The sequence below is a fragment of the Anguilla rostrata genome, chromosome 17, assembly GCF_018555375.3.
Source record: "Anguilla rostrata isolate EN2019 chromosome 17, ASM1855537v3, whole genome shotgun sequence".
NCBI lineage: Eukaryota > Metazoa > Chordata > Actinopteri > Anguilliformes > Anguillidae > Anguilla > Anguilla rostrata.
Window position 1 is genome coordinate 30,251,150 of NC_057949.1, and position 26,692 is coordinate 30,277,841.

The 26,692-nt window shown below is 44.2% G+C and overlaps 1 protein-coding gene and 2 long non-coding RNA genes across 5 annotated transcripts; 1 reads left to right on the forward strand and 2 right to left on the reverse strand.

Moving 5' to 3' along the window:
* Positions 1-307: 307 nt before the first annotated feature.
* Positions 308-2,925, reverse strand: LOC135244126 (uncharacterized). 2 transcript variants are annotated; one of them, XR_010326893.1, is made up of 3 exons: positions 2,647-2,925; positions 1,412-1,510; positions 308-343 (listed from the first exon to the last, which is right to left on the reverse strand). It is a non-coding gene; the product is annotated as an uncharacterized LOC135244126 (long non-coding RNA). The 2 variants fall into 2 exon arrangements; XR_010326894.1 differs by lacking the exon at positions 2,647-2,925 and adding an exon at positions 1,646-2,370.
* On the forward strand, positions 2,203-23,355 carry LOC135244127 (uncharacterized). Its single transcript, XR_010326895.1, has 3 exons — positions 2,203-2,318; positions 8,234-8,345; positions 23,052-23,355. It is a non-coding gene; the product is annotated as an uncharacterized LOC135244127 (long non-coding RNA).
* Positions 12,853-26,034, reverse strand: LOC135244125 (coatomer subunit zeta-1-like). 2 transcript variants are annotated; one of them, XR_010326892.1, is made up of 10 exons: positions 25,878-26,034; positions 23,674-23,742; positions 23,349-23,433; positions 22,270-22,361; positions 22,083-22,138; positions 19,531-19,608; positions 18,755-18,806; positions 16,839-16,984; positions 15,558-15,596; positions 12,853-14,452 (listed from the first exon to the last, which is right to left on the reverse strand). XR_010326892.1 is itself a non-coding variant. In XM_064316335.1 (9 exons), the coding sequence occupies exons 1-9, from the start codon at positions 25,893-25,895 to the stop codon at positions 14,405-14,407; spliced, it is 537 nt and encodes a 178-aa protein (XP_064172405.1). In that variant the 5' UTR covers positions 25,896-26,034; the 3' UTR covers positions 12,853-14,404. The 2 variants fall into 2 exon arrangements, 1 of the variants encoding a protein (XP_064172405.1); XM_064316335.1 differs by lacking the exon at positions 16,839-16,984.
* Between the last annotated feature and the right edge of the window lie 658 nt (positions 26,035-26,692).

Genomic DNA, 26,692 nt, shown 5'->3' on the forward strand with positions numbered 1-26,692 from the left:
GCTGGGAAGTGACTGTAGGACGAAACCCCCGCACAATGGCACCCCCAAACCCCGAACCTACCAACCGCCGCACCCCCAAACCAACCCCGCCTACACCACCTGTCCAAGCCCACCGATCTGCTCCCTCACGCAGTCGTCCCACTCACCTTCAACCGCATGCCACAAAGCACCCATGCCCAACCAAACCGCTCCGCCTCCTGCACAGGCCACACACGGAGCCCTCTGCCTGTCTACCCCGTGCAACCCAGGCAACCAGCCGCCCCCTCACCACACCCGCTCCCGCACCCAGGCGACCTTACCACCGCAGCGAGCGCTCCACGCCAGCGCTGTCAAACTCTAAGGCCTGTGGGGAACAGGAGAGAGGGGGTTATCCTTCTGGCAGTTGGTTTGCAGTGTGGGGAACAGGATAGAGGGGGTTATCCTTCTGGCAGTTGGTTTTCAGTGTGGGGAACTGGATAGAGGGAGTTATCCTTCTGGCAGTTGGTTTGCAGTATGGGCAACAGGATACACAACTTCTAAGTAATGTCATATTACCAGCATTGCTACACTGACATAAAGTTCAGTAACTCGCCACTCTGACATGTCCTCTGTAATTATTGGGTGTGCTTTTGTGTGAAGCTGATGGCAAAAAGTGCACGATTGATTGATTTGATATTGAATGCAAAAAGAAACGGACACTAAGCATGTATTACATTTGTGTGACGTGCAAAATTACTGAAACGGTAATTGCATTTAGTAGTGCACGTGCACCCCATTTCCTTTCTGCAGTGCAGTGTTGATTGAGGAACTATTTATGTAGCAATAACACGGAAATCACTACAGGTCAGGTACAGATAAAGAGTAATTAAATAAACAGTATGGTATAGTGCACACAGCAGCGCGCGACTGATTTGGGACAGTGCATTCCACAGGAGAGCAGGGGGAAACGGCTGAGCTGCCTCAAGTTGAACGCTGATGTAGTACAGAAACAGCAGAAGTAGTAAGGACCACGACTGGACAAGTGTATTTGCATCTCACTGAGACTCATGATATGTGTCGCTGGTTATTTCCTTCCTAGTACTGTAGCTAATAATTTTTTTAATTTTTGTAGATAGAGGCAGCGTTAGCGTGGTTTTCTGTGCTTTACCCCATTGTTCTCCGGACCTTTACTCTGCATGGCTCGTATAAATCATGGCTGCCCTGTCCTCCACGCCGTTTAATCCCGTCATCGCCATACAAATAAGCATCGCGTTTTCTTATCAACATTTCTGTCGCAACAATAATCCAGCTAGCAATGTATAATTAGTGGGAAATAACTGTTTTGTAGAAGGCTATTTAATAACGATGAACAGGCGAGCGAAATCAACCAGACACCCCAATGAAGGAACACAAACTTTGTTCCAAAAATAAAACTGTAATAATCAACTCAGACCCTCGTTTTCAACTTCAGGATGTCAGCAGCGTGGGGTGAATTTTCCTCGGCGCACTCTTTTGTGGGGTACACATGCTTTCTTCTCTTCTTCAGCTCGTGCTGAAAAGAAGAGTCAGTTGGTGTGATTTACTGCATGTGTGAGAAAAACGCCCGTCCACAATTACAGCTATTAGAATCGACACCTAGCATACAGCCATGTTATTGCATATAAGCCGACTAAATGATGCTACGTACACATGAGAGCTCGCTTTGCAATTTCCTATCGTCGATGTCATGTTTTTGGTCCTCCTCTCGTTCATCTTCGTGTTCGCAGTCGAGAACTCGCTTGGCAATTGTTTTCCTTCTCATTATTTTTAGAGCATACAAAAAACTAGCTGCCTCTTTAGCATATTGCTCTGTTACCAATGAGTCCCCAGACAAAGTCTAGTGACCTATCTGTGATATTCGATGGTAGTAAGAGGCTCGGGAATACTGTTCCTAGAAGTGCAGGAAACTATATTAGTCTCGCCTGTCCTACTTAGGGCACTTCTGATCTCGGTACAAGAACAGTTTTTGACTGGCTTCTATACCAGAAATGACTGTGAACTGATTTTGAAATAAATGCAAGGTAGCGTAACGTGGCACAAGATTCTACCGAACAGGCAACAGTTTGAACTCAAACGCGCTTCTGAAAAAGGGAAATTTCCCAACCAGTGATGTGTTCATAATTGGTTATCCATACGGATGACTTCCACTATTTTACACCTAATTTAAAAACTGATTCTTTAATTTCGTTGTTGTGCTTTCTTGGCTTTGTGTGTCGTTGGGACGTCAGATTCGTCACTCAGTTTTGGACCATACCTCCTCGCGCTGTCATAATGGGGATGCATCGGGTCGTGGCGGGTTGCACAATATGAAAGTGTAACAGGTAAAGACAAATGTGGATTTGCACTACGCTTATTTTCTTCATAAATTGCTATGCTAGCTTTTATATCATTGAAAATCATTGTACGCAATCCTGAATTATTTGTTAATGTTTTTGTTAACAATTAGATTAGGGAGGTGTCAGCATTTTGGATATATGCGGGTTCCAATTTGTGTATCAGTTTGCACTTAAATGGCGCCATGATGTTAATGCACCGTAGCAACATGTCCGACAGGCCAAAACTTCAGAGAGCTGTTATCTACACAATGAAAACATTTAGTAACATAGTTGCTACAGAAGGTACTGTGAAATTGTCGAAATGCAAGCTCACCCAAATAGGCCAATCGAGAAGGAATCTCAGTGTAGGCCTGAATGTTTTTGAAAATCATATCACGTGACGGTTTAAGGATTATGGAGTCCAAACGGCCTGTGCAATTTGAACCCCATTCAAAGACAGCCCGGTGCCATTTGATTAGGGTCTTTAAAGTCGTTGAAGTGGGGGTCGCGGGGAGTCGACCCGCACCCTCCACCGCCCCAGGGGCAGGGTAAGTAACGCAGGGCTTGAAGGTGGAAACAGCTAGGCTACTTAAACCCGCAAAAGCTGTTGTTCTTGCAGTGCAGCCAGAATGCATTGCGGTAAATTTGCTTCCCGGGTGCAGTAATTTGTTATGGGGTCGGAATGTAGTTTTATTCTGACACGAAATGGTGGGTCCCTGGCTTCCTTTTTGTTGTCTTGAACACATTTGTTGAGTTCGGTGGTGCATGTTGGCAAACCAGCTTAGCCCTGTTTTTGTGAATGGCTCTCGTGAGTCACTCCGTCATGGTAACAAGCGCAGAACAGCTCACTTTCAGCGACTCATTTAGCCGTTTCGGTCATCGTCTGAATGAATCGGGTAAAGTGATATCCTCATCATCACGTTATCCATTTCGGTGCTTTGAGGGTTAATATTTGCATCTGTGCGAGCCTTAAATCTGGCTGCGCTAGAATAATCGCACGTATAACTATGTTATATTCTTAACCGTGTAACTGTTGCTCTTGCATTACTAGATTCTGGACCCTGAAATCGATTTGCAAAGGTCAGGTCAGTGTGTGCTGTCCCCATTGGGAGCAACAGAAGCCGAACAGACAGATGTCCAACATATAAAGATGTAGGGGGTGGGGGGGTGGGGCGGTCAAAGTAAAAAGATATGTTATCAGTTATAGATAATGTTACATGTGCCCGTCATGCTACACCTTTGAAGTGAAATCGAAACCACGTCCTCCAGTCTGTAATGACTGGAAAACAATGATTTGTACAACTGAGGCAACCTCTTTTCATGTTGGACATCAACAGAAAACAGGTCCATAAAAAATTGGTCTAAGAACCTGAGTGAGTTTTAATTGACAGGCAGGGGCTGACAGGGTTGACCTTTGCCCCATGACCTCAGAGAAAGCTGTAACTGATTTCTGTAGTAATGAACCCATGAGGTCAGCAATGGGGTACACAGAATGCATGCTTACGGGAGCTGTAGCCAGTCTATTGCACTGCTGTGTGTGTGTCTGTGCATGCGTGTGTATGTGTGTGTCTGTGTGCATGCGTGCGTGCGTGTGTGCACGCATGTGTGTGTTTATAGGAAGATTGTTCTCTTGAAGCATCTAGTTGCCAAAAGAATATCATGCAGGTAGCATGTTTTAAATCAGGTTTTTTATTCTTTAAATTTTTTTTGTAATCATCAGCTTCAGTGTGTGTGTGTGTGTGCATGTGCGTGTGCGTGCGTGCGCGCGTGCGTGTGCGTGTATGCGTGCGTGTGTGCATGTGCGTGCGTGCGTGTGTGTGCGTGTGTGTGTGCATGTGCCTGTGTGTGTGCGTGCGTGCGTGTGCATGTGTGTGTGTGTGTGTGTGCTCCTATTGCGTTCAGGAGAAGAGTGTGTTGCCACACACGGTGAGACTCATGGGTACATCACACAACATTGACTGACAGACCGAAGGCTAATATTTCAGGAGAACTGCGGTCTGTCTCTGAAATCCACAGCCTACCCCTGTGATTTATTCTTTTTTTTTTGGTTTTGCTTGGCCTTATGAATTTACAATAGTACACGCAATGCATTGTGGGCTGCATATTTTCTTCATAACGAAGAACATAACTCATCCTGATGCGCGCTATTCCGTGTCCCAGGGTGACGGGTTGCTTCGTGCCAATCGATACTTCATATGGCTGTCCTCATTTTACATAGTTTTAATTGCTTTATCTTTGAAATTATATTTAGTCCTTTTCTCATTCTCCGAATGACAACGTATTACTGATTTACTGTTTAGCTAATAACTGTATAAGCTATTTGCTGTAATGCAGCCCATTGGAACTGTAGAAAGCCAAACAGCAGTGCAGCCATTGTGTGTCACTGGGAACAGCACAGGTAACCCACCTGCACATTGGCATGGTGAACTCTGCATTGGGAATTCTTTCAGTACAGTATATACCTCAGTTCCCTCTATTTATTCGGTTAAAACATTAGTTCTTTATGGTTTACTGTTATTGTTTTTTTAAGCTGATTGTGTTCATGTTCAATGATCATTTGTTTGCTTGGCTGATTATGACTATTTGGGGTAGTTAATTTGAGAATGGTATGTTTCTGTAAGAAGATAATCCTCTCCACCTATCAGCCTAATTACCTGCAGTATGTATAGCATCTGTTGGAGCCTCTTACCTGACACACCCTGCCGCCTTAGTGTGTTAGCCTTAGTGTGTCAGCAGGCATTTGTATTAGTCTTAGAGTGACATGCCATACTAACAAAGGCTTTTAACCCTTAAACAATCAGAAGAGTGCCTTGGATTTAGGTTTTTATTCTCCATTGGCATATTTGTGTCCAGATGATGCTGGTTCGTTTTACCGTTGCTTCGCTCAATGGCTTGCGCACAAGTCTTAGCTAACCTCTGTTAGCCTGGCATTTAGCCTGGAGTTTAGCCTGGTGTTTAGCCTAGCGTTTATCCTAGCATTTAGCCTAGCGTTTAGCCTGGCGTTTATCCTAGCATTTAGCCTGGCGTTTAGCCTAGCGTTTAGCCTAGCATTTAGCCTAGCGTTTAGCCTGGTGTTTAGCATAGCGTTTAGCCTGGCGTTTATCCTAGTGTTTAGCCTGGCTTTTATCCTAGCGTTTAGCCTGCTGTTTAGCCTGGCGTTTAGCCTAGCGTTTAGCCTAGCGTTTAGCCTAGCGTTTAGCCTGGCGTTTAGCCTAGCGTTTAGCCTGGCGTTTAGCCTAGCAGCAGCTTTCTTGTTTGGACACTAACCGAGTCATATACAGCCCGGCGGTGTGTAGCGTGTGTGTGTTTCTCCCTCTCCCCCGACCCTGCCGAAGGTCGTTCGGGGTGTAAGTGTGCAAGGCGGGACGGGTTCCTGCACGATGCAGTAATGATGTCAGCCATGATGGCCCAAGCAAGGCCCCCGACAGTGACGAATGGGGCAGCGGAAGTTGCCGGCGGCCATGACCCGCCGACCAATCAGAGAGAAGCCCACGGGAGGCCTTGAGCACGGGGTTGAGCGCAGGACAGGCCCGGACCGCTCCGGGGGCTCCCAGGCAGAGGAAATGACCCAGCGCAGCGCCCGACCGCCATCGCGGGCCGCGCACGCTGAGGGAGCGCTCCTGAGAACGTTTGCCCAAAAAAGAGTCCGCCATCGCAGCTGCCCTCGGCCTCAGTGCTGCGGTCTGTGAGCTGTGCCTCAGTGCAGCTGTGTTGCGTATCCCCCTTTCATAACGTTTGTTTTCTCTTTTTTATGGCTTCTAGCAGCCAAAGCCTCTTTATATGCACCTGTGATGCCCTTCTCTGCCCCTGACTGCAAGGAAAAAATCTAAAATATAAAAAAGGAAGGAGGGATTCTCTGGATTTCATGCCAACTCCTGTTCTTAATTGTGTAATTAGCACAGTCACTTAGCAGTGTTTTTTTGGCTGTATTTCTTGATAAGTTCCCGAATGACATCTGAAGACTGTTCCTGTGTTCCAACATGAAACATCTTATTTGGATCTCATCTGAGGTTTAGCCAGCGTAAGCGTGCTCAGCTAATAGGCTAATTTGGCCAGTGTAAGAACGTACATACACACCAGCCCGGCACGAATGGAACTGCCCACCCCTGCTTTAGAATAATATGAGCAAATCCAGATATTATATGTCTATGTCTTGTAAGGGAATAACAGCCTTTTTGGACTGCAGCTCGTACAACTGCAGTAATCTCTAGTTAATAATCTGTTGTCGGGGCAACTGCTTGAGCATTTGTAGGGAAATCGAATCTTAAATACAAGGTTCAGAAACCACGTGGAATAACCCCACTGTAACGCTGTCCGTGACCTCGCCACTTACCACTCAAGACTTACTTAAAAGCAGTCAATCGTGTCACGCGCTCAGTTTTTACACGATTGGAACGGCTTCATCCCTCAGGTATTTCGCGCATAAAACGTTTGAGTGAGGCGTCAGATTATAGATCTGCAGTGTCGTTACCGCAGCAAGTGGCGGATAGTCATCAGAAAGCGGCTTGTTCTCGCACTTCCCGCGCTTAATATTGATCCTGTACTGATAGCTTTTCTGTGTTAATCACCATTATAGTCCTGCCATTTATGAAAACTGCAATAAAGCACCACTTGTCAAATGTGAAAGGGGCTAAATTCATTGAATCTTTAAAATAAAGTTTGTGGGAACAAAAGGTGAACTGCCAATCTCATTATCTGGGGCTGCTGATAAGCCATAATTCACCAGCGAAGACCGACAGACTCCAGTGTAGCCAATTTTGAGTATAGCCTCAAAATTGATTTACTGTACTTGCCCCAACATATAGATTTCCTCCTCATTAAAGACTGTAGCACGAAATTGCCTCGGCTATTAACTCACAGCCTCTTTCCCTTCTAAATCAAACTGGACCGTGGATATCAGCAGTCTTCTGTTCTGTTTGTCCTGTGATGTCTGCGTTCGTCTGCTTCTGGCAAAGTATCTTCTTGTTGGCCAGTTTTAGTATCTCGACTTTCTCCTTTATCATTTCTGCGTCAGAATGAGCAGCCAGTGAGCGCTTCCTGCTCTCTTCAGTGCCGGGTAGTAGCGTGTTGATGAGCGAACATCATGATGAGCGTGTTTGTGGGCTGCAGGCAACTGCGCTCTGAACGGGTGGACACGAGCGGTTAAGTTTTTTTAATTTGCTAAGCGTTCGGTGAATAAAACCGAATCTCTGCGAGCGGAGAAGCAGCAGCAGTACTGTAGAGCGAGTCTCTTCATCGACTAACCCGCCTTTGTATTTTGTATTTTGCAGTTAAAAACAAACAAACAAACAAAAAAAAAAAACTGGTCAGTGCCCTGGCGTGCCTTTTTTTGTGAAGTGCACACACATAAAATCAAAAAATGTAACTGGCAGTGTCCCCGCTGTGTACTCGCAGGTTGCCCGATATGCACGCTGCGTTCCTTAAGTGATGCTTTCCGCCAAGTTGGAAAAGGTCAATTAAACGCAAACGATCTGACATAATGCTGAAGAGAACAAAGAGCCTTCTGAGTAAAACACAAACATCAATCTGCTCCAGGAATCTGACCTGAGAAAAATACAATCACACTTCAGTATCCTTGTTTGCCTACTTCCAGGAAGCGAAGGCAACACTATTGCATGAGACCATGTTATTAGAGAACCAGGAAAGGTCATGCGTGCATAATACAATTTCATCTTGTTTATGACCATCATGCCTGTATATTAATTAAGGGAATACATTCTTGTTTCTATTCCTACAGATATGTTTCAGAACTTTACTAGTTTATAAGGGCAGACAGATAAACTTGCGGAATGGTCCCTGTGGGTAATTTTGCGGTAAATGTGCCCTGAATTACGTTGCGGTCATATCAGGTCACCTTGTTCCAAGGAAAAAATGTTCTTTTTTTTAGATCCACCCGCCCCTAATGTGTTCTGGTGTCACAGGTATACCAGCCACACCTGCGTGAAGCCCCGCCCCCAGACTGCAGCTGAAACTCACGCTCTCCTCAGAGACGCTGACTGACAGGCCAGTGGGCACAGGGAACACAGAAGGGTGGTAAGTATCGAACTGCGGAGTATCGCAATGGAACTTTCCAGCATTTCTCCACGCGAACTCTACCTACTTGAATGATGCACTCTGGTACCATCTAGTGGCACACTTGAAGTAGTGCATCTACACTTGATCAAACCGACAGTATTTTTCTGTCGACAAAACAAAAAGATCCATTTTATGTGATTGTACAATTACCGTGTAGATGCTCCTGCTGTTTTCTTCCACTAAGGCTTTGCATACCTCTATAATTAGTTCAGCAGAACACATCATATCACATGACGTGCATTGTCAGGAAAATGTGGTGGGAAAATCAAATGTGCAAAAAATCTGCATTTCACTACATTCTGTTTGTTTGAGTTGACTGTATTTACATTTAGTCACGTATTTATCAGAGTGTTTATCTGGAAAAAGTGCAAATAGGAGTCAAATATGAGTGTGGTTCTCTCTCTCTCTCTCTCTCCGTCTCTCTCTCACGTACACACACATACAACAGAAAGGTTTGGGGCTGTTTGAGAGGCCACGGAAAGTCTCGTGAAATATGTGCCTGCACACACAGGAAGTCCCACAATCCTTCTTTTTTTCGAGCAAACCCTGGCAGCCCTCTGTGTTTATTTATTTATGTGCTCACATTTCTCTGTAGCTTCGCTTTTGCTTGATTGGCTTCCTCATTACCGCATCCGTCTTTCCGCTTTCTGGAGCCCTCGCCATTTCTTTGAAACCTTTCCATCTTAGTTTTCTGTCCTGGTGTGTTTATTCGTCTGAAACATCGTTTCAAATCAACGTAATTTTGTCCCCCCTGCGCCTCCCCCTTTTGAACGGGAACGGGTCTGTGTATTAGAGCGAGAAGCTCACGCCGGTGTTTATTTGATTAAGAACCGGCGCCATTTATTTGCGCGGGCATGTTTAGACAGGGAAAACGTCGGGCGATCCGAGTGGCATGCGTGTTTATTTGAATTAGCCGTGCGCTCGCCGCGCCGTGAAAGAGGCCCCTGAGGGTCACGTGTTCCTCCGGAGTGCCCGAGCGCCGCGAACAGCGGGAAACCCTGTGCAAGTCCGACGAAGTGAAGCAGCGTCTCTGTGCCCCAGACACACACGCGCTCACGGTTCAGCTTAGAGCCAGAGTGAGTTATTGAGCGTCCTGTGATTATTTTAGGCTAACTGGCCCCTCTCTGGAGTTTTGAGGGCTTAGATTAAGGATGTTGACAGGAAAAGAAAGGCTTCAATGTTCGAAGCTAACATTTTCGAGAATGGGGGAAAAACTATTCCGAGCCGGGTCACACTCAAAATTGCATTCCCATTTAAAGCATTTAAGATTTCACTTATAGGTTCAAAGTTATATGCCAGAATTTATTTTCAATTTTTGATGATATAAGTGTTTATTGATGTTTCTGTAATGGAAAGTACAAAATCAGAGTTACTGAAATTCAAAAGACATGCATATTTCTTCATTTTTATATTACATTTATTTAGCAGATGCTTTTATTCAAAGCGACGTACAAAAGCGCTTTTGTTCTTGTACATGTGCTGGGGAACACTTGAGAATATATCGTCAGTATGTTGTAAAATGCTGCCGTTGCCGACCAGTAAGCTTTAAAACAACCGTTTTTTGTCCCAGCTTTTGTGTGTGATTGACAGACCCCCCCAACCCCCCTCAAACACAGCAGGAACAATGTAGGGTCCACCCATTATGACATCGTTTTTGGATCAGCCAATCCTTAAAAAGACCATCCATCAATGTCGTACCATTGACCAATAATATGGGGTCAGGGGAAAGCGTTTGAGCCAATGGCAATCAGCTGCCATTTGCCAATGACATATAAACCAGGCCAGGGGAACCCCTGTCTGCCAGTAGTCCTTGTCAGAAAACACAGAGCAGTTTGACAGCCATCATGAGAGTTGATGCGTTATTTTGAGATCATATCAGCTGGAGACCCAAGCATGAACACAGTTTTTAAAAGCACATTTTTGAGCAGCAATTTTCATTTCTTTGCTTAAAAAACAAAACAAAAACATAACAGAAAGAACGAAGGTCCAGAAGCCCTGCACCCTTAGTCTGCAGAGCTGAATGGACTCAGACTGTGGACCTCCTGGGACATGGTGTTGGTGGGCCGGTGTGGAGAACCTTATCTCTGGATAAAATGTAAAAAATGTAAAAATGTAAAGGCCCTGTGTGACGAAGCAGGCCCTGTGCTGTGCAGGGGGCGTTGTGCTCCGGACGAGACGTCAGACCCAGGTCCCGAGTCTCTGCTCGTTAAGGATCCTTTGAGTCTCTGAGTCTCTGCTCGTTAAGGATGCTTTGAGTCTCTGAGTCTCTGCTCGTTAAGGATCCTTTGAGTCTCTGAGTCTCTGCTCGTTAAGGATGCTTTGAGTCTCTGAGTCTCTGCTCTTTAAGGATGCTTTGAGTCTCTGAGTCTCTGCTCTTTAAGGATGCTTTGAGTCTCTGAGTCTCTGCTCATTAAAGATGCTTTGAGTCTCTGAGTCTCTGCTCTTTAAGGATCCTTTGAGTCTCTGAGTCTCTGCTCATTAAAGATCCTTTGAGTCTCTGAGTCTCTGCTCATTAAAGATCCTTTGAGTCTCTGAGTCTCTGCTCATTAAGGATGCTTTGAGTCTCTGAGTCTCTGCTCATTAAAGATCCTTTGGCACTTTTCTAAAGAGCAGGGCTGCTCACCCCAGTGTTCTGGTCGAACTCCCATGAAAAAATAGTCTCTCTACATCTGGCCACTAAATCAGTGCCTAGCATTCCCTCCCACTTAGATTCCCCAGTAAATCACTGCAAATGACAGCTGAGCTGCTAGTTTACCTACCAGCTAGAGGAGAGATATGTAATAATATTGTGTATATTGTGTTTTTAATGATACCGTTTTATACTTTAAAACAAATACTCTTTAGCTTCAAAGTTTAGGCTTGTTCAGAAACGTATAATTATAACATTTTTTGAAAAAGGTACTGTGCTGAAATTCTTTAGCAGTTTGAAATAAAAATTCCCGCACATTCTGCATTACGTTTCTATTGCAGTTAGGCCAAAATCTCAATCAATAAGGATCAAAGCTAGTTTTTGTCACATGGACGGACAACCCTGTACCCCTGCATGGCCACCAGATGGCAGTAAAAGCTCACGATTGAAGCTAAAGCAGGACGGGTTAAGCAGTCACATTACACCCATAGACTGTATAAATATGGATTACACCCTGGCTTTGAATTGTTACGAGCCTCCCTCTGTTTAGCAACATTGATCTATTTAAGTACAAAACTCATCATCATGACCAGATATAACCCGAATAATAGCGTTGTGTAATGGTGATACATAATGTAAATGATGCCATTCAAGAAGACATTCCCAAAATAATTGATAATGCAGTTGCAGGATTTTGAACTCTAAAAAAACCCATTCAGAGGTTTCATGACATTTCAAACAAGCAAATGATTCACAGTGACGCCAGAAAGTCACCACCTCATAGTCACTAACTGTCTCTGAAAAACAAATGGACTTAAAGACCTGTGTAAGAAAAGCACACAAAAGGCGATAATGGCAGTGCAGTGTTATAGTTATGGATACATTGTGTGTGTGTGTGTGTGGGGGGGGGGGGTCTTCTAAATGCCTTATGACTTACTCAGTCCCACCCCCGACCGCCCCCCCCCTATCCTCCTGCATTATATAAATTCATGATGAAATGACAAAGTTCAAATTGACAGAAGGCCCCCTGAAGAAGACGGTCTGCATTGTTTGTTTTACATTGCAATGCGCACCACAGCCCCCAGGGGGCACACGGGTGCAGAATCAGGCCTGTTGACGGGGATGGAGGAGGAAAAAAAAAAGGTTGACCAGCGTCATCAACCCAACCCTAAGAAGTGAATGGGTGTGATTATAAAAAAGAACAATAATAAATATGAGAGCTTTATTCAGGCATCCAAGCACAGGCGGAGGAGATTTAGCATTGTTGCCGGTGTTTAAACACTTCAGACTAAAGGGGGGGGGGCTCGGTGGGCAACAAGAACCATGTCTGTTTCTGGTTTCCATGCCAACTCCTGGCCTTAATTACTTAATTAGCCCTAACATTTGCTCCACCTGACGTTTTCGTTACATTTCTTGATAAACGCATTAACGACTGTTATTGTGTACCTATCTACACAAAATGTCCTCCTGTGATCTAATATACAGATAGACCAGTGTGGGTCTATACAGCCAATTAGCTCATTTAGCCGGGTGATTGGTGGAAACAAAATCTTGCATAAAACACCAGCCCTCCAGGACTGGAATTGCCCTCCCCTGATATAGAACAAATTTGTATTATTTCATCTTCTGTACGTTCTGTAAGTTCTTTAACACTGCTTTGCAAACTTCACAGTTTGACAAGGCTTTTTGGGAACTGCAAAGGATGCCTAAAATGTAGTTTGCTTATTATCTTATGTAGTTTAAGTTGGATTATGTATACTAAATATCCTGAGGTTCCTGTTTAAATGTTTACAGATTACAGTTTGTAGTAGAAATAAGACCTTTTCAAAACAGACACAACTGTAAAGACATTATTTATTCTTTTTTCATTACAAAAGGAAGTGCAAAAAAAAACTACTGCAAAATATGAGCCAGGGTATTAAGACAGAGCTTTTGAGTTATTTCCATTTGGAGCAATAGACAAAAACACAAATGAACACACAACGATGAGTCTATTTCAAAAAGCATTGTTGTTCAGGAAAACATTTTCTCATGCTTGGCCAACAAGAGAAGGATAAAATGCAATATTCACACACCTTTAATCAGTACAATAAAATAGGATAAACATACAGTAAAATTTGCATCAGTTGCTTTTGTATTGCTTTGATATTGTAACAGCAAAAAAATGGTTATGCAAAAATGGAACAATATTATTACAATAATATTCCTGTTAAACAAATTCTCCTGTTGACAATTTTATCAATTCTACTTGGGGTTGGTATTTGTTCTTGTTGCTCATTTGATAAATTTTTAACATATTTCCCTATAATCCACATACAATACATATTTAACGTATATTCCATATTTTGCTCTGACAAATAAATAAACAATAATACATAATTTTAGAATCTTTCTTTTCAAATAAGCACATATAAAATGACATTGCTTCTCACAGGTGCGTTAGAGAGAGAAAATGTAGTGTTAGCCTTCTTTTGTGATCTTTGGTAACAGAGCCATTTGCGCAACGTATTTGTTAATTCCTGAATAATCATCACAGGCAACATTGTGAGTTTTACACTGGGGAAAAATGTAATGAAATTTAGTGTGTTCATTGAAAACAGCGTAAAATATTACTATTTACAGCCGTGCAATTTCGTGTCGCTCACAAATTAAAATTAATAATTTTGTGCCTGTGGCAGCAGCAGTTAACAATCACAGCTGCCTGAAACAGCGTCAGCTCGCAGCTTAAAGCCACTAGTCTGGTGGAAAAAGCCTCATTCAGTGCAACGTATCCAGTCCGGTTAGCTTAGCTTTCCACATAAAACTGTCACGCACATGGGTTGAGTTTCAGCTATATCCGCTCCCTCGTGCGATGACACAATTTTCATTTATTAAGGCTACTTGATGGTCTAAGGGCAGGGACTCAACCCATAACAAACAAAGAATACAATAAGTGTTTTTGACCAACAAAAATCTAAAATTCAGTACATTCTTAGAAATTTCTTTAAACAATGAGGGGAAATGTTTCAAATGTTTGCAAGTTCATAAAAACAACGTGTTCTAGTACGACTTATACGACTGCAATAGAAGAGGGGAAAAGAATGCATAAATATTACCTGCCATATTTGTTACCCTGTTATAGGAAATAAAATACACTGGTACTCCACAAAATCTTCCTCTGTAAAACGTTCTGGAGACTACTCTGATTATATTTCAATACATACAAATATAAACTATTGTACCTTCATAGCAGAAAGCTTACACACTTCTAACAGCTTTCTTACTAGCTTTTAAAGTTGAACTGTAACAAGACTTGTCCCTTACATGTACACACTGTTCCACATATTTAAATATTCACACTGCAATCCACTAGATCTGGGTTCGGCCGTTTCTCCTGTGCCAGACCTCATTATTTCATTATCGACCATTTGATCTGTTCCTTTGCAGACTGCAGAACCTGGAGGAAACACAAACAATATAATCAGCATCTTTGTAAAATATCTGACTGAACTACTTTGCCAAGTCAAAATTAAAGTCAATTATTATATATCATATATCATATTAGCCATCTTCTGGTCTTATTATTTGGTCAGATGATGATGTATAATATTGCTAGAGACTACAGCTGCTGCTGCTGCTACTACTACTACTGTTACTAATAATAATAATAATAATAAAAATAATAACAACAGCCATAGTAAATAAATAACTGTAATTATTGTCCAATAATTTATTTCCTTTCAACTGAATGGACAAACTCTACAGCAAACAGCCAACAGGTGTCACTGTATCAAAGCACTGTTCACCCCTATCGTGAAGGTAAGGCTGAAGGTAAGGACCAGGTGATAGAGATAATTAACGTTAATACCACTGACATTGCTGGTCTGGTCATGGTCTATGGAGGCTACTAACAAGATTAATGCTGGCTAAATTATGATTATTATAAGAAACAAAAGTGAAGAATGGGGATGGGGTGGTTACCGGAGCTGTCTTACACTAATTGACCACTAGATGGCACCTGGAACAAGACAACTGGAGAGAAAAGTCGTCCGTCCTAGAAGCAGTGTTTCTAATGCAGAACGAGCGCGATGTTAAAGATCCTATTGGCTCACATGCGACTCACTTTACATACAAATTATAGCGATGGTTTGTGATTAATAATTTCACCATTTCTTTTGACTGGATAATTACAATTATTAAATTAGTGATAATATGTGATGCACAATTTCACAATTTTTGATTGGGTGTAATTGTCTCCTGTTCTAAATACAATACCAACGATGATAAGGAAAGCAACAGATTATTCTCATACGGTTATAAAATGTTTCTGAACACCTTCTTATGCCCCATGGCATCAACATCACACCCTGGCCTTCAGGTTTAAGTTTAATTTAAGTCATTAAAGTCAAATTTGACTTTGGTAAATGAATTGGAAAAAGACCCTGAGATTTTTTAAACTCAAAGCTCAGGCCAGATCTTCAGGTGGCACTAGACATTACGCGGTCTCCCCACAGGAAGTGCATCCTGAGCAGATGTGTGATGTGAGGAGGGGAGCTCCTTACCTGAGCCACAGTCTGCTCAGAGAGCGGGCCTTCGTCCATCTGCAAGACAGGAGGAGAGATCAGAGGCCTTAGTCTGAGGGGACAGCAGACAGGCAGACAGACAGACAGACAGGCAGGCAGACAGACAGACAGGCAGGCAGACAGACAGGCGGGCGGACAGACAGACAGACAGACAGAGAGGTCCATGTGGGGTGGTGGACACGTGTGCACCCAGGATGTCATGCAGAACCCACAACACCGTGCACACGCCCATGACACGAAGGAAAGCATGTTCACTGGCCCTGATGAATTTCAGTTAGTGGGCAAAGTGTTTTCCTGTAGGTTGGTGACCTTAACCGCACACCACAAAGGGACGCTGCCTAATTCTATGAAAACAGAGGACATTTGCACTGGAAAAGCTCCCGTTAGTGCTGCAAATTCAAACTTGATTTATTTCCTTCCCGTCAGCCAATCACATTTTAGAATGATGAAATCGTGACAGATGTGCACGTCGATACAGTCCCAGCCAACCGCAGAGCCCTCGCTTCAGTCCCAGCGGTTGGATCTCACAGGGTGAGGAAGTTTGCTTCCTGTGTTGCATGTTCACAAACGGTGTACCGTCAGAGAGCGGAGACGCAGCACTGCTGCACGCACCAGCTCAGCAAGCCCAGGTCTGGGGCTGCTGCACGCACCAGCTCAACAAGCCCAGGTCTGGGGCTGCTGCACACACCAGCTCAGCAAGCCCAGGTCTGGGGCTGCTGTCTGCATACGAACTGTTAGGAGAAACTGCACGACTGTATGACTGCATGACTGCACGTCTGCATGACTGGTGCATGCAACCCAGCACACGTGTAGTGAACCAGCATGCGAGTTCATGCATGCACCATGCAACGGCCCATGCATCACTCACACACATGCACATACGCACACGCAGGCATACATATATACACACACACACACACACACCCTCACAATTTCACAAAGTCTCATTCCAAAACCCGCAGGCTAACACTCAGAACACTGCACACTTTGCACTGCATTCCAAACCGGTCTGATGACTCCTGCTGGTCTGAGATCACTGGTTATCAGGGGTGCTGAGCACCCATAAGGGCCCAGTACTGATCTGGGATCAGAGGGAATTCCGGTCATGGGGTCCAAATGGGGAAAACTGAAGGCAGCCCAGGAGCATTAAGCCGAGCTTCACCAACTGTAAGCGTTACAGAAGCAGCAGAAGCACAGGCTAACGTGCTAACGTGCACAGCGACACACACACACACACACACGTTCCCTCCATGCAGTTACCTGGCCCCGGCCTCTCTCTCTCCCTCACCCTCTCCCTCTCTCCCTCCGTTCTCCGGCTAAGAACCCTGGCTCCTGTCCCCCTGTCCCTCAACATTACCAGTGATGTAATCAAAGAGGACGAAGCCGTAAGCCTGCTCTGAAGCATTCTGGGAGGCAGGGGGGTGGGAATATGGGAATCGAAGAGGAGGGAGAAAAAACAGGCAAGAAAGAAGGGAGGACGGGGAGGGAGGGAGGAAGAAGGACATCATTCAGAAAACCCTCCTGAGCTCTACCAGCCTGCAGCACTGATACTCTCACTGATACTCTCACTGCACCACTGATACTCTCACTGCACCACTGATACTCACACCGCACTGTACCACCTGATACTCTCACTGCACATGTACTCACACTGCACTGATACTCTCACTGCATGCCACTGATCCCTCACTACTGCTCAACGGCACTGATACTCCACTGACATGATACCACTGCACATGATACTCACACTGCAGCACTGATACTCTCATTGCACCACTGATACTCTCACTGATACTCACACTGCAGCACTGATACTCTCACTGCAGCACTGACACTGAGTTCCCTCTCATTCTCAGCAGGTTAAATAAAGGAAACCCTCACAGTTTACAGCAGTAAGCAGCACTGGCACAAACCCGGCTGTGGCCCCTAATCACACTAATGAAACACACTCTACAGGAACTGCATGTTGGAGCCTCAGAGAAAGAGCCCAGGGTAGTCTTCATTGCGCCACATTAGGATGTGGAATAAAGCCTGGAAGCGTTCATTCTGCACCACTTCCCCCCCGTTCCCCCGCGCTGGTGTCTGATTGGTCGATCGCTAAACCATTACTCAGCGTGAACATGCAGCCACTCGCTGCACACAGATCGAGGTCGGGTGTGAGAGACTGTGATGACCACTGTGATGACTGCATCCTCAGACTGACGTGTCGGGTGAGAGAGACTGTGATGACTGCATCCTCAGACTGATGTGTCAGGTGAGAGAGACTGTGATGACTGCATCCTCAGACTGATGTGTCGGGGGTGAGAGACTGTGATGACTGCATCCTCAGACTGATGTGTCGGGTGAGAGAGACTGTGATGACTGCATCCTCAGACTGATGTGTCGGGTGAGAGAGACTGTGATGACTGCATCCTCAGACTGATGTGTCGGGTGAGAGACTGTGATGACTGCATCCTCAGACTGATGTGTCGGGTGAGAGACTGTGATGACTGCATCCTCAGACTGATGTGGGATGGAACTGCATCCTCAGACTAAAATGTGCGGAGAGAAGGACTTTGATGAGCTTGCACTCAACTAGAGGGTTCATTGTGAGGAGACTGTGACTAACTGCATGTCAGATATGTCGGAATATAAAAGAGAATTATTGGACTTATCTTTAATGGATTCGCTGTAAGAGACTGTATAGTGACCATAACCTCAACATTCAGTGATTCGGGGAGTAGGAGAGACGTGTGCTCCTTGAACTCATCCTCAGACTGATGTGTCGGGTGAGAGACTGTGATGACTGCATCCTCAGACTGATGTGTCGGGTGAGAGACTGTGATGACTGCATCCTCAGACTGATGTGGGATGAGACTGCACTCAGCCAGACACAGAAATGAAGCGAAGAGCAAGTGAGCTTCTTATTCAGCTTAGGCCTCAACTAGACGCTTCATTAATGCATGGAGACAAAATATTACTCAACCTGCTGTCAAATAGTCCAAATATGAAATTACTGAGAATTAATTTGGAACTTATTTTTAATGGATATTACGCTGTAAAGATTGAATTGTCAATAGTGAACCAAACCCTCCCCCAACATTCAGTGATTCAGAGGGAGAGTAGGGAGCATACGTGTGCTTCCTTTAGGAAGGCTCATCCCACAGCTGCTCAAACGCACATTCCAGCTCACTCACCCGATAGTTCACCTTTTGGATGACTTGTTGGGGGTCACTCTCCAAGATCACTCTGAAAGAACAGCACTGTGTATTAGAAAGGGTCTGAGGCAAAGACAAGATAAAGAGTATAACCACATTCACTCACGCTCCAGTGTTCTTCAATCAGTGCATTTATTTCCTGATCTGACAGTTAAAAAATATTTTTGAATTCTAACTCAAGAATACCGCTACATGAAAAAAAACAAAACAATGCTGGGTGTTTTAGTTTAAATACAGTGAGCTGAATTAAAAGGCGACTCAAACTGAATTAAGCATGAGTTACTAGTGGAGCTGTAAACCATTCAAAACTAGCTGTACAACACAGGGTGCGATCGGGCGTTAAAACACAGGACACCACGGCCATAAAAGATAAAGACCTGCACTCCCTCCCTCAGTCCCTCAGCGCCAGCCAACCTCAGAGAGCCACTCCTATTCACCCCCCCCCCCCAACACACACACACCCAACCCCCCCATTCAGACTGCTACAGGGCAGGATTCCCCCTCTGTCAGAAAAACACAAAGACAAGTGTGGAATTTGAGCAAGTGTGTGATTAAAAAAAACTAGAAATATTCCTGACTCCTAGGAGATGGTTTTGATACACAGAAGAAGAGCACATGAATCACAGAACACAAGCACACAGGAGAAAGAAAGGCCAGCACTTTTAGGAGTGATTGGCCAACCAGGGTTGTGTACGGACCGTACACTATCCAATCATTCTTCCCGCTCCCTCTTCCTGCCTGTGCGTCAACCTTACCCTCCGTCAATGATCTCGTCCACGACCAAGAAGACCCCGTCCATGTTGTCCAGCAGACACCTCTTCTCCACGTTCTTCCTGGGAGCACGGGGGAGGGGGGGGATCGGATCAGTGTTTCATACGGGGGAGGGGTCTGTACCATATAATATAGAGGCCATTACCACAGACAAAACAAGGAGGAAACCGCTCCAAGACCCACAAATCACAAACACACATCTCCAGGGCTGAAGAAGAGGAAAATTACACAAACAGCTTCGATTCTCAATGAATGCACAGAGTATGTGTGTCACTGCTGGCTACCGTATAAGCCATGTAGCGTAATTTGCATAAAAATGTAAGCATACTTTTTGAGAAAAAAAAATAGCACAATCGTACTAACAGAGATACAGAGCTGCAAAAATACAATACTACTTCCCTCCATCCACCCTTTCTCTGCATCACTGCTGCATTGGTTTCTATGGAAACAGCGAAAGCACCACGAGCCCAGCTTGTCCCTTGCAAGGAGCCCCGAGCCAGCGGACCTCCCTCCCCCCAACTCCTAACGAGCCCTAATGACCCCTAACGAGCTGCTGAGCATGTACCCATCTCCCACACTCTGGGCTTTAAACCCACACCCAGGGCTTTAATCCCACACCCAGGGCCTTAATCTCACATGCTGGGCTTTAATCTCACACCCAGGGCTTTAATCCCACTCCCAGGGCCTTAATCTCACACGCTGGGCTTTAATCCCACACTCTGGGCTTTAATCCCACTCCAGGGCCTTAATCTCACACGCTGGGCTTTAATCCTACACTCTGGGCTTTAATCCCACACTCTGGGCTTTAATCCCACTCCCAGGGCCTTAATCTCACACGCTGGGCTTTAATCCCACACTCTGGGCTTTAATCCCACACTCTGGGCTTTAATCCCACACCCAGGGCCTTAATCTCACATGCTGGGCTTTAATCCCACACCTAGGGCCTTAATCTCACACGCTGGGCTTTAATCCCACACTCTGGGCTTTAATCCCACACCTCAGCCTTTAATCCCACACCCAGGGCCTTAATCTCACATGCTGGGCTTTAATCCCACACCCAGGGCCTTAATCTCACACGTTGGGCTTTAATCCCACACCTCAGGGTTTAATCCCACACCCAGGGCTTTAATCCCACACCTCAGGGTTTAATCCCACACTCTGGGCTTTAATCCCACACACTGGGCTTTAATCCCACACCTCGGGGTGGCTTTCTGTGCTACTCAGAGCTGCATTCAATGCTCTGCCACACACGGCCTTTAATGATGTGGTAAATCACGAAGTGTCAGGTAGAATACACCCTCATTTATGTCACACTACGCATCCATTACAAATATTTATATCATAAATAGCAAATACAGCTGTGGTCATATGTAGTGTTTGATGACAAATACTGCATGCTTATTATTGTTTGTAGAGTGTATTGTGGTTTTACAAAAATCTAATTTAAACCACAGATTTGCCTGTAATTCATAGTCATTTTATCCTTAGAAATAAAAAGCCAGAAATCACCAGTCGACAAATCATCCTGTTAAAGTATTACAGAGGCTTCAGTAGAACTGCCTCTATTGTCTGTAAATACAGATACATGCCAACAGCACCACTCCATGAATTAACATGCAACTGTGTGTAATTAGCCCTCATTAAATTACTAATTGAGATGACTCAGGTACTGCAGTGCGGTGAATGTTAATGATTATGTTTGACAGGAGGTTTCATGAAGAGGCTAAAGATTCTTGCCTCTGAAGACGCAGGGCACTTGTACTGCCCAAACTGTTTCCTACCACAGCACCCCTACTTTAACGTCCTTGCATTGGCCTCCAGTCTATTTTAGAATCCATTTCTAGGTTTTACTTTTTGTTTTTGAAGCTCTTAGTGGGCTGCTATCTCTCATATCACCGACCTACTCCGCCCTTACGGCACGGTCACTGTGCTCGTCCGACCGGTAGACTCTGGCTGTTCTGCGGTCGCGGCTCAGACTGGAGCGACCGAGCCTTCTCTCAGCATCAGGTCCGGCCGTCCCTCTCTGCTGTTACACCTGGACTCACTGCTGCTTGCCTCGGCCTTCCCATGTTCTAATGTTTTTTTTTTCCTGAGATTTTTCCTTTTCGTCTTGTGGGTGTTCACTAATTCTATGTATGTGTATTTGTTTTGTACAGCACTTCATAAATAAAATGTACACACACTGGAGACCCCAAGCTTGAAATACATGCAGCTTGCCATAAAAACTCACTTCTTATATATTACTGTGACTAACTAGCACGCCAATGCAAATAATGATAATTCATCATCAGCAGTGGATTCTCTGTTGAGCAACTGAATCTAATCTATTGGTTTGGCTAACCTTAAATTTAAAAATTAAAGTAGTAACTACAACAAATCTGTTGCAGTTACAACAAGGTTTTAATTAAACTTGTATTTGTGTAAAGTTATTGATGCCTGATCTCGCACTCTGATTGGCTGACAATCATCAAACAGAGCCAATCGGCTTAATGACATTGAGGTTCACAGCAGCGCAAGGTTGTGAAGTAGCACTTACCTCAGAATCTGGCTGAGAGACTCGAACAGACAGTTCAGCACCGCCATCAGCATGAGCTGCCAGAGCACACAGGAAGAGGAAATCAGCCTTTTAAAAGCGAAGACTCCAGACGACCAGTCTGCATGGAATCCCTCGCTGTTTTTAACAAACGCTGTTTTTAATAAACTCCACGAATGTGCGGACGTACCTCGTTCTCCTGTGCGCTTCCCACCACATAGAAGAAGACATCGATGCTGCTCTTGTAAACAATAGTCAAGCCTTCCAAAAACGCAATTTCATCTAAACACAGAGATGGACAGAGGAGAGAAAAGTGAATGGTTGATTGTACTGCATTGTGCTGTAGTGTATTGTCAAAAAAAGTATTGAATAGCTGTAGCGCATTTTAAAGGCCCAAAAGGAGGCCGCAGTTTGCAGAACAGGCTTCCTCTCTTTCATCTGCTGTAATGCTAGCCCAAGCGCTAAAGAGCGGTGAGAACCTGAGCAGGGCTTGACTGGCGGGTCCACATTCTTACTGACACAGAGACAGGTGTGAAAAAGGGCCCACTGCGAGAGAACGGAGCACTACCCAGCATGCCTTTGGGCCTTCCAGCAGTCCGTGTCATTCATGTCCCCTTCTCTGTCTGTAAAATTTCCGGAATATTCTCTCCGTAACCAAAGCCACGAATACTCATGAATTCATCATTACTTCACTGTGAGCAGTGAGGAGGTCCTTTGGGTAGTGATGAAAAGTTGCCCAGATACGGGAGTTACTGAAGTGGACTGCCACAAGACACTCGAGAGGTGACCCAAAAAACACATCTGACACCTCTAATGCAAACACTCCGGCTCCAGATCTCTGGAGGTAAGATGTGCAGAGAAGCTGTTCTCTCGCACATGGAGGAAGGCTTCTGAAAAAAACTGCAGTTTTTTATTTTATATATATGCCTTTCTCTCCCTTATTCTCTCGATGTCACCATGACGATGTCTCAGGTCAGGCTCGCACAGACATGAGCTGAAGGAAGACACTTTATTTGCAACTTGACTGCCAAAAATGATCCTCTATACCAGAGACCGCCACCCAGGCTGAAAGGCATCCAGGGGACCCCCATCAAAAGTATTATGTAAATAAATAAATAAAACAGGTTTATGTTTTGTATAAATGTTCCCAAATCTATGTACTGTATGCTGAAAACCCAGGCTCTATACCATAGAGGTCTGACTGGCCTCATGGCAGGAACAGGGAGCCAGTGTGTACACAGGCCCATGCCAAAGGACAAAAATACTTACTGTCAGCTTTGTACGTTTTGTTGAACACCTTCTTTTCAAAATTCTTCTGTTCCTTCATGGAGGAATATAGCTCTGTGTCATAATACTGAAAGAACAGAAGAAAGATTTAATAAACTGTATGCAAGAAATATATATATGTGTTTGTGTGCGCACAGATGGCAAACACTGATACAGACTATGCGCTGCACTGTTATCAAGAGAAAATAAAATCTTGAAGCACTGGAAATAATTCAACACCAAATACAGCAGATTTACTTTGTGTTCATTGTTTTGGGGGTACAGCAGTGAAATTCACAAAGCAAACACTTGAAATGGTGTCCACTACCTTTGACACAAGCCTGTTTCCATCATTGTCCAGAATGAAAACGGCTTTCACTGTGTACAGCGATGGTTCCTGGGAGACAAGTCAAAGAAAATGGGATTAAAGATAAAAAATGATTAATGAAAATAAAAGCACAAACATTCTCAGAAAAAAACAGACAGATTACAAAGTAGGGACAGTGAAGATGATTACCCAAAGTGAATGAATAACCACGTTATTGACATTTATCAGATGCCCTTATACAGGGCAGCTTACACAAATTCACATGTATTTATTATTTTACACAGTATTCACTTATACATCTTAAGTGTCCAAAAAGGGCTGGTGTCTCTGCAGGTTTTTGGTTTAGCCCACCTTATTCACTAATTAGCTAATAATAGGCTTCAATAGGCTGGGGTAAAACAACCTGCACCCACACCGGCCCTTTTCGGATGAGATTGGACACCCCTGTAATAAGTGCCCCACTTGGCAGTCAAACCTGTAAGCTTTGATTACAAGCCCAGTTCTCTGCCCATTATACTACTCTACCAGCCCTCAGCCCAAAAACCAGGGTGACTCTTATTGTTATCAGAATCATTGTTGTTGCGGTTGCAGTTTTATACACAGTGTAAATTCAGTTATTCCAGTGTTAATTTAACTCCAACAGGGACCGCATGTACTACGTAGGATTTCATTTATAACTGGACATTTTACTGTGTAACGATGGCTAAAAAATAGATACGGTTGTTCAGACTGTTCCGGGTGAGCTCTGCTCCTCTCTCTCTCTCGGCGGCAGTTGTGTCGCCCCGAGCCAAAGTTCTGTTATGCACTGACTGCCACAGTCTGAGAGCCGGAGTGTATCACAGAACTTGGGCCCGGAACACGGGAAAGCACGGCCTGCGGCGGCACCAGCTGGTCCGGCCGGGACCGCATGCAGCCACTGCAGAAGGTTGGGAGGGTTACTGTGGAGGCTGAACCATCATCCATCTTTCGAATTGCTTTTTCGGTTCGGCCTATGTCCCTGCATCCCAGGAATATTCTCATCATTATAAAGAAAAATCATAATCTTATATCCCATAGAGCACTTTACGACAGAGGTGTTTCCTCAGACGACTGCAGGACACAGGCGTGTCTGAGCACAGTAAGGTAAGACAGCGCTTTTGGACTTGAATAGACAGTGTCAATCATTACTAGTCTCTCCCGACGAAACACGAGCATTTGTTAAAAATGTCACCGTGATTATTACTGTAATATATATTTTTAGTTAGTAGTGGAAGTTTAAAGGAGTTTTGATTTTTGGCTCCTGAATCTCACCAGGAGTTTTGACATTTAATGTCGCGACACAGCGATATGTGCAATATGCGATTTTGTAACACCTACACATTTTGACTGCAAACCAAGCCGCCACCAACTCATTTTAAGGCAGAGAAATAATTTCATTCTACCTTGTTTTACATAAACTGTGCCTTATAGGTAGCCTATAGTTTATCGATAAGGAATGTCATAAAAGAAATGACTGAGAACCAATATTAAACCTTTGGAAAATCATGTTAAAGTGACAGTGAGTCTTGTTGAATTAGCCAAGTATTCTGTGGCTAGCTACTATGGTGCATAAAACACATCTAAGGTTAGTTCAGACAAGACAGCGAAACGACGTGGCAGAGCAATTCACCACTCGGTCGTAATTACCTATCCACGTGATTTTGACACATTTAAAGTTGACACAGTTGTTGTCACAGTGATAACTCAGTAATCGATGATTTTCGTAATAAGAGGCATGATTGTTTCTACTTTTATTGAAGGTCCAACTATTCAAGGCTTATACCCCAAACCAGTTCAACGTATAAGCTGACAGACTTTGTTTGGCACCCAGCTGGATTGCAATAATGAGTGCTGAATATCGGGTTTACCGAGGCATTTTAATTAAAAAATGAAGGCAATAGTATATCTGCGAGTAAAGATTGTAGAAACAGCTGCGCCCTATTACTACAGTAACTGTACGGTCATTTGCACTGATGTTGCTAGCAAGCTAACTACTTAGCTAGCTGGTAACAGCTTCCTACCATATATTACATCTCTCAGTAATATAAACCCTGAAAATGATTCAATGAACGCGGTATTGCTATTTCACCGCAAAGGCGAGGCCCGTCGTTAAGTTTGCAACGAATCTGATTGAAAACAAAAAAACGAAAGAATAAAGCGTTAAATATCTTCAAAGGTTTTCCTACCAAAGCCACAGAGTCCATGGTGGTGTTCAGTGTTGACGTGGACAGTCTGAGCTGTCATTTTAATAGACTTCGCAGATCCCTTTGCCTCACAGGTAGGCGGGTCCTCTGAGCAGTGTGTCAGCTTTCACGAAACTACGAGTAGCGAATCTGCCATGTTGGCTCTGAATGGACAGCTTTAGCTCGCCTTCCTGTGTAAGAGCCAAAATGGTTTCAGATGCTTGTCAACCACTCTGGTTGTATGCGAAAGCATAAGATAGTTTTCTGTCCTAATGATGCCTCATAATATTGTGTCACAGTCTGTGACTTAAGTGGGGATGAGTAACACTGATATCTAAGCGCTTATGCTGACCGTATTTGTTTGCAAGAATTGTCTTTGATTCTGTGACATGGCCACTTCCCTCAGATAGTCTGGGATATCTTCAGCTTAAAATAGCTAAAAATACATCGATACTATTATCGATCGGAAGCACTTCATGGTACTGGAAGACAGTTTTATGCCGTATCCCAGGCGAAGGAAACTGCAGGCAATGGTTTACTAGGAACGTTGAGGCTGGTGGTGGTTGTGAATGCACATATTGGATATCCAGACCAGACGTGTTGAATTTGTGTAAAGTGAAAGCATTATCCTAACAAAATATTCACTTTCGTACATCCATGATGGAACAGATGAACAGGTGCACGACAAACGTATGTTTTGCGTGACTGAGCCTTAACAATCTTTGTGTTTCAATAAAAATTAATCTGCAGTCAGACCAGCATTGGTTGAGGCAAGTATTCCTACAATATATCCTTCAAACATATTTAATGTTAAAATT

What these genes read in the sequence shown, in the direction of transcription:
- LOC135244125 (XM_064316335.1), bottom strand. An exon ending in GAAACAGGCTTGTGTCAAAG is followed by an intron (nt 23,434 to 23,673) that starts GTAGTGGACACC and finishes CTGTTCTTTCAG; the next exon opens with TATTATGACACAGAGCTATA. An exon ending in TCCAAAAGGTGAACTATCGG is followed by an intron (nt 15,597 to 18,754) that starts GTGAGTGAGCTG and finishes CCTGTCTTGCAG; the next exon opens with ATGGACGAAGGCCCGCTCTC.